This window comes from Capsicum annuum, chromosome 1 (genome assembly GCF_002878395.1).
Source record: "Capsicum annuum cultivar UCD-10X-F1 chromosome 1, UCD10Xv1.1, whole genome shotgun sequence".
NCBI classification, from domain to species: domain Eukaryota; kingdom Viridiplantae; phylum Streptophyta; class Magnoliopsida; order Solanales; family Solanaceae; genus Capsicum; species Capsicum annuum.
This window is the reverse complement of record NC_061111.1, coordinates 30,791,285-30,799,386: the sequence shown is the minus strand read 5'-3', so window position 1 is coordinate 30,799,386 and position 8,102 is coordinate 30,791,285. Positions and strand designations below refer to the sequence as shown.

General features: G+C 26.8%; 1 protein-coding gene across 1 annotated transcript; it reads left to right on the top strand.

Annotated features, from left to right (window-relative positions):
* The first annotated feature begins 2,297 nt into the window (after window positions 1–2,297).
* Window positions 2,298–7,622, top strand: LOC107853889 (polyphenol oxidase E, chloroplastic-like). Its single transcript, XM_016698876.2, has 3 exons — window positions 2,298–2,332; window positions 3,795–5,089; window positions 7,254–7,622. The coding sequence occupies exons 1-3, from the start codon at window positions 2,298–2,300 to the stop codon at window positions 7,571–7,573; spliced, it is 1,650 nt and encodes a 549-aa protein (XP_016554362.2). The 3' UTR covers window positions 7,574–7,622.
* Window positions 7,623–8,102: the final 480 nt, after the last annotated feature.

Sequence of the window (8,102 nt, the reverse complement as noted above, 5' to 3'; positions counted from 1 at the left end):
ATAGATAGATAGATAGATAGATAGATAGATAGATAGATAGATAGATATAGATATATAATTCATGATATTTAATTTCAATTTTTCAATATATAAATGATTAGTATTGAACACTTTATAATATGAATATACTTTCTAAATTTTAAAATGAAATGCTTACACATATACTTTGATAATTTTACACTTACACCTCCTATGAAGTGTCTATACAATTAAATATATAATATAATATTTAAACGATAAATTATAACCACAAATATAAGTAAAATATTTTTGCAAAGTTATTCAAACAAATATTTAAAACAAGGGTATAAAAAATTATTCATACATTTGATTAAAAAATAAATAAATATTTTTAAAATAGGATATGATACAACTTATTTAAAAGATATACCCACTATAAGTTATAACTTTCTTTGGCTTTAAGTATGTAAATTTTTTGTAATTTTATTAACTATAATATTTTATTATATATAATATCTTTTTTATTGTAGTTTTTCTTTATTTTTTCCTTAAAAATATTTATATATAACTAGTTAAATAAAGTTTTAATTACATAGGATCTTCATTATATGAAGGGTTTAAATGTTTTTAGCAAAAATAGGATTAATGTTTTTGGAGATGTAACTGTAAGATTTTCATAACATAGAAGATGTAAGTGTTTAGTGTAATTAATTAGTGTCGATAATTATAAAGTGTTTTGAGCTTTGACTATCTTTATTGATATATTTTAAATTTATACATTTAAAAAATATTCAAATATGTAGTTTCTAAATTTATTTAAATATAAGAAATAATAGAATTACTTAATTAGAGGTTTTATTAATTATAAAATTAATTAATGATTCAGAAGTTATCAAATCGGCTTAATTTAGTGGAGCAAGAATACAACATTAGTGTGTAAGTATTCTCTTAGGTCGATGTTAACTAAGGTCATCATTAATTATTTAAATTTTTATTGTACTTTTTAAAAGATGATAACAAATAAATATGTAAAACGTTAACATTTTTTTTTTTGTAAATAAATGATTTTATTTAATCAAGTGAGCGTTTACAACACCAGGAAGCTATAAAACTTCAATATTAATATGTGACTCTCTTAAGTTATTATAAAATAGAATTGACACTTATGGATCAATAATTTTTATAATTCTGCAAATTATGTGTTTAATTAGATTCTTCAATATATACACACTCTCTTTATATCGTGGAAGACATGATGGCATTTAATAATGTATTAATTGGCTCTCCTGAAGTGCAGGGTTAGATTAGTTAAGTAAAATAATTTAAACTTAGCAAACAGTTTTCTTTAATTTATTCCTGTCCTCTCTGCCAAATCCTTTCATTTTTCCAACCATATCTTTCCAGAATATATATATATATATATATATATATATATATACATACTTGACATTAAAGGTCCGTGCTCAGCACGAACCCAATATATACTATTTTTTATCTTAATTTAGGTGACACAAATATAATTTAGATAATCAATCATTAAAATAATTTAAATTTTTAAATATTGTAATTTATAATACTTTTTCTTCTATTTCAATTTAAGTGATAATAATATAAGTTCGAGCGTGTCAATTAAATATTTTATATCTTTTATATTTTTAAGTTGTTAAATATGTGATTTATCATGCTTTTAGCATAATTTTTTAATAAAATATTAATATTCTCTCAGTCCCAGTTTACGTGTTTTCTCATTTTTAAGCAATATATGTTACTTCATGTCTTCCTCTATTCCATCGTAATTTCTGTGGCACTAATATAATTTCGATAGTTAAATAAATATTTTATGTTGACATATCATTTTATGTGTATTTTTTCTTTTTTAAGAAATATTATTAATTTTTTAATGCTTAGATGATGATAAAAATTAATTAGGGTGATATAATAAAATTATGATTGAAACAACAAAGCAGACATGTCTTAAATAACTTACAACAATTAATTAAAAGTGATAAGACAAAATTATTATAAAATATACTTGTGAATAAAATTTAAATGAGTCTCATATAAGACATCAAATTAATTTAAAATTAACGACTTAATTTATGATTTTATGTCTAATTTAATTTTTTATTAAATATTATTAATTTATTAATACTTAAATGACTTATAATAAATAATTAGGGGTGATATAGCAAAATTACGATTGAAGTAGCTGAAGAAGGTAGCACAAAACATCAAGAGTTAATTTATTATTTTATTTTTATTTTATCTTTTATCAACTAATCATTTATTTCTTTTTTTTATTAAATATAATTAATTTTTTAATACATAGTAAAATTATGATTGAAGCTGCTGAAGCAGGAAGTACAAGCAGGCATGTCAAATAGTTACATGCTTACCCTTTATTGTTAAGAAGAGTAATATATATATATATATATTCACTTGAAACCCAGCAGAATGTCAAATTAATGGAGAGATTATGCACTGGAGGTGAACTAAATCCTCTCTGGATTGAGCATTGTACAGGTTGGATATTTTACTTCTTAACAATAATTCCGTTAATTTTTTGATTATAAAATACTTCCATGATCTGCAATGACCAAGGTCATGGCTACGATTATATGATACTCCTAATAAATTAATGATTAATCAAACTCTATGAGTTACTTTAGGATTGTAATAATATAAACTCTGACATAAAAATAACGACATATTTAGTGTAATTTTAGAAGTGAGTAGTCTAGAGAGGATGATGGATACACAGACATTATTCCTATCTTATGTAGATAGAAAAATTGTTTCTAATGGACCCCTCAAACTCAACTAGAGCATTTGGTCGACTTTTTACCAAATTGATAGCCCGTATTATTCAGTTAAAATTGAGCAATCGATTTTGTTTGTTAAAAATAATAGTTTGATGAGTTTCATGCAACTAGACTAGAAGCTTGATCATCTTTTGAGTAATTTTATAATAAACCCTAAAGTTTACTTGTTTTTTTAAAAGCATCAATTTTATTTCTATTCAAGGATCGATGAACATTTTAATTAGATTCTATTTAGGCATTTTCAATAATCTTATTTGACCTGTACAAGAAGAATCAATTACTTACAAACTTACTCAACTATTTAAAAATCATCAAGAGTAAAGTCATATTTATGTTTCTTTTATTTGTAATATAAACATCAATTATGCTTATATCGTTACTCAATCGTTCAAATACCTATTTTACCCTATACATTGTCTTCCTTTTTTTTTTTTTTTTTTTTTGTCAACACCCTCTTTATTATCAACCTTTGTTGTTTTTTTCTTTTTAATGGACTTAAACAAATAGAACAAACTGGATCTTTGTTATAAAATAAATAATTGAAAAGTATTTTTTTAACATATAAATGCAATAACAAAATAATTGTGCACGATAACAATAACATAATTAGAATAATTTGTTCGTATCATTAAATTTGATAAAAATAGTAATAATATCTACTAATGTGGGTTGTGTTGGGATGAAAATAGGTAATTGGCAAAGATAGTGACCTGCTAAGTGATATCATCGTTAAGTGACTTTTTTGTTACAAACAAAAAGAAACATGAGTTTACTGAATAGTTTTAGATAGCTGAGTGAAGATTAATGAATTATACAACTTTGCCACTCCATTTCTAAAGAGCGGGTGCCTTCTGACTAAGATATTTTTAATATATATATATTTTTTTAGAAAAAATAGATGATGGATGAAGAATGGAGTATAGATTCTTCTAAAACTAAAACTCAATGATATACTATAAAAAGATTTCCCACTTATTGACCTTCATCTCCCACATAGTTGCAGCTTTATAGCCTGAAACGAGGTTTCAGAAAACGTCAAAACCAAAATGTTGAAACAAATTCTCCTTTTAGCAGAAATACTTATTGGTTTGGTAGGTTATGTCTATGTGGTGGTTCTATTAATTTAACAACTCCCATTCCAGCCCCGACTAATTTTTGTGGCACTGCCGAAATTAAACCCGGTTTAAATGTACCTTATTCTTGTTGCCCCCCTAAGCTAGATATTGATCCTAAGGATATTCCTTATTACAAGTTACCTCCCGTGTCCAAGCTTCGTATTCGTCCAGCCGCTCATGCGGTGGACGAAGAGTACATGGTTAAGTTCAACTTAGCCATCAAAAGAATGAAGGAGCTCGACGTTAAAGACCCGAGTGATCCACGCGGGTTTTCGCAACAAGCCAATATCCATTGTGCTTATTGCAACGGTGCCTACAAAGTTGGTGACAAAGAGCTACAAGTGCACTACTCATGGCTTTTTTTCCCCTACCATCGGTGGTACTTGTATTTTTACGAGAGAATCTTGGGCAGTTTGATCAATGATACAAGTTTTGCATTGCCATATTGGAATTGGGACCATCCAAAGGGCATGCGTTTTCCTCCTATGTTCGACCAGCCAAATGTGTACCCTGACCTTTACAATCCACGACGTAACAACGACCATCGGGGTCAAGCAATCTTGGACCTTGTTCATTTTGGTGATGATGTGAAAGCAACTGACTTACAAAGGATGTGCAATAACATGGTTCTATTGTATCGTCAAATGGTAACAAATTCACCATGCTCACAACTATTTTATGGTAAGCCTTATACTGTGGAAACCGGACCCAAACCGGGGCAGGGAGTCGTTGAAAACATCCCTCATACCCCGGTCCACATTTGGGTTGGTACAGTGGTGGGTTTGGATTTGGGTAATAAGAAATCAGATGGTGAGGATATGGGGAATTTCTATACATCAGGTTTAGATCCTGCTTTCTATTGTCACCATGCGAACGTAGATCGCATGTGGACAATATGGCAAACAATAGGAGGAAAACGCAAGGACATTGATGATCCAGATTTTTTGAATGCAGAGTTGTTCTTCTATGATGAAAATAAGAAGCCGTACCGCGTCAAAGTCCGTGACACTCTGAACCATAAAAAAATGGGATTCGATTACCTACACATGCCAACTCCATGGCGAAATTATAAACTAGTCAAGAAGAGCAAGACCAAACTCAATGCACGTCTACTTCCACCAACTACCAAAATATTTCCTATTGCAAAGTTGGACAAAGTCATCTCATTTTCCGTCCAAAGGCTAACTTCAGGTGCTTGCCAATACTTGCCTCCGTTGTATTTTAATTTATTGAAGGTGTTTCTGTTTGGGAAATCAAATACGTAGTTTTGTTAGTAGAATTTTTGATATTTTATAAAATATGTTGAAACATTATTAGCTAAATTGACTTATAATAATACATCCAAAATGCACAACAAATTTACACTTCTTAATAGCTTTATTTTACAAGGCAAACAAATTGTTTAATAGGATTATGAGCTAATAACTCAAATGTTCGGTTCCGGCTCCTCTCCATTTCCCTTCTCTTCAATTTTTCCAAGTTCTTGCTTGAACTGAAGACATATGTCATAGTTTAAAATTAATGATTGATTTAATTAGTTAAATCAAAGTTTTAATTATAATTAACTACTTCCATATATTTGTTCCATAAATATTTTTAACAATCAATTATATTTTTCTTAAATATATTAAATTATTTTCTTTTTATCCATGAATAATTTTCTGCTAGGCTTTTACTTTTTTGTTTTTGGCTAATATTTGTCATTTTTCTGAAGTAATGTTTTTCAAATAATAATAAAAAAAGATTGTGGCTTGAAGTTTTTCTAATTTTATTAAAATATAGAAAAATAAAATTTTTAACTACATTATGAATTAAAAAAAAATATTTAAAAAAAAATTTAATATATATTTTTTGGAAGTAAAGATTTTTTCATTAAAATATTAAGTAAAAGATATAATGGATATTTAAGGAACAAATATAAGTAAATATATAAAAGTAGATAACTATGGTTAAAACTTTGATTAACTAATTAAATCTCAACCATTAATTTTAAACTATGACATATGTCTTCAATCCAAGCAAGAGCTTGGAAAAATTAGAGAGAAGGGAAGCCGGATCCCAAATGTTCACTCAACTATGAATATCTATCCCAAAAAGTCACTCAACTTTGATATTTACCTTAAAAGTCACTCAACTAAAGACTTTATCTAGAAAGTCATTTAACTTTCATCTTTACTTCAAAAGTCACTCAACTATCACATTTTTACTCAGAAAGTCACTCAACTTATTGAATTATTTTTTTAAAATAGAATTTGCTCATTTAAAACTTCTATTTAAAAATAAAATTTTGAAAAATAAAAGGTATCCTCTTTAATGACCGTTTTACCTTTATTCCCCTAGATTAATATTTCTCCCTCCTCTTTCTCATTTTTCTTCTCCTTCTGACTTTCTTCGTGTAAATTTTCCCATAACTCGAACATTTACTATATAATCTAGGAATTTAATAGTTATAATTGTACAAAATGGAATCACTGTCATATTTTATTTTAGATTTTATTTTTATTTTATCTTTGAATAATAAAAGGATAAACAATAAATTAAAGAGGAATAGAAAAAGAGAAAATAAAATAAACTAAAATATCGTGCACTTCCCCTTTTTCTCCTTTTATTGTACTTTATAAGTTTATTTTATTTCTCTTCTTTTGCCCTTTAATTTTATTAATTTTTCCTTTTTTTAAAGGCAAAATCAAAATAAAATGTAAATATAAAATATGATATTAATTCTATTTTGAATGATTTTAATTGTCAATTCCTAGATTATAATGTGTGATTTATTGAAAAATTAAGGAAGGAAAGTGAAAAGAAGAGAAAAATGATAAAGAGAAGGGAGAGATATTACTTTGGGGAAATAAGGATAAAACGGTCATTAAATGAATATTTTTTATTTTTCTAAATTTTATTCTTAAATAGAAATTTCACATACTCAAATTCTATTTTTAAAAAATAATTAAATAAGTTGAGTGACTTTCTGAGTAAAAATGTGATAGTTGAGTGACTTTCTAAGATAAAATTCATAGTTGAGTGACTTTTGAGGTAACACCCAAATTGAGTGAATTTCTGAAATAAAAGTTCATAGTTATGTGATCATTTCAGTTACTAACTCCTTAAATTTATATAGTATATATATTTTTAAAAACGTATATATTCATTAACAAAGAATATATACCTTAAAACTCGTTTCAATTAAAAGCTTAAATTGTTAAAAAAAAAAAAAAAAACACAAAGATTAATCATGTATATATACGGGTGGCGGTGAGATTAGAACATTGGACCTACATTATGAAAATACCATCTAATAAAAGCTTAACGTGTTAAAAGAGAGCATATTTTCTATTATATTACTCTCTCTTTATAGGCAGGACTCAACAAGAGAAAGACGCAAAAGAGGAGATGTTAACTTTCAAGAATCTGAGGTACGATGTGCGAAAGCAAATGAGGTTCGATGTGTTCATAAATGCAGAGTTTTCAGGAAGTTATACTAACTTGCCCCATATACAGAGAAATCAAAGTGAACCACATATCACCACTATTAAAAATTTTCAGCTTGCCATTAACGAGTTGCTTGAAGAAATTGGCCTAGAAGATGAATACAATCTTGTGGTGACTCTAGTCCCCAAAATTGGGGGTGAATTTGTCAGTATTGAATCTGCTGAAATTACATATGAAGCTTGTTGATAGGCCAGTGATGGTCCGTTCAACTTCTTCTTACCCCTTAAGAGATTTTACTCTGTTTTTTCTCTCTTAATGACTCGAACGAGCTACCATCTTAGGGTGCGTTTATTTTTTTTAAGATTAAAACATCTGAATCTGAATGGATATCTGAATGATTAAGATGTTGCATCTCGATCTGAATACTAAATGATTAAGACTGTTTGCTTTTTAACATTTGAATGACGTAATTTATTTATTTGTAATAAATATGCAATTCAAATTTAAAAAGTAATAAAATATTATATTATATAAAAAAAAAATATTACATAAAGTATTAACTTAAACAACAAAATTATTATTTGAGTGATAATTAAACTATTTAAAGATAAATATATTACGTTAAATATAATTATTGAATTATTTAAATTATTAAAAAAAGATATATTGATTAAAAATTATTGTGATATGATGTAATTATACAAAATTAAATTCAACATAAAGTAATCTGTCAATTAAACGATTCCAACAAACTAAAATAATTAATCAGATATAA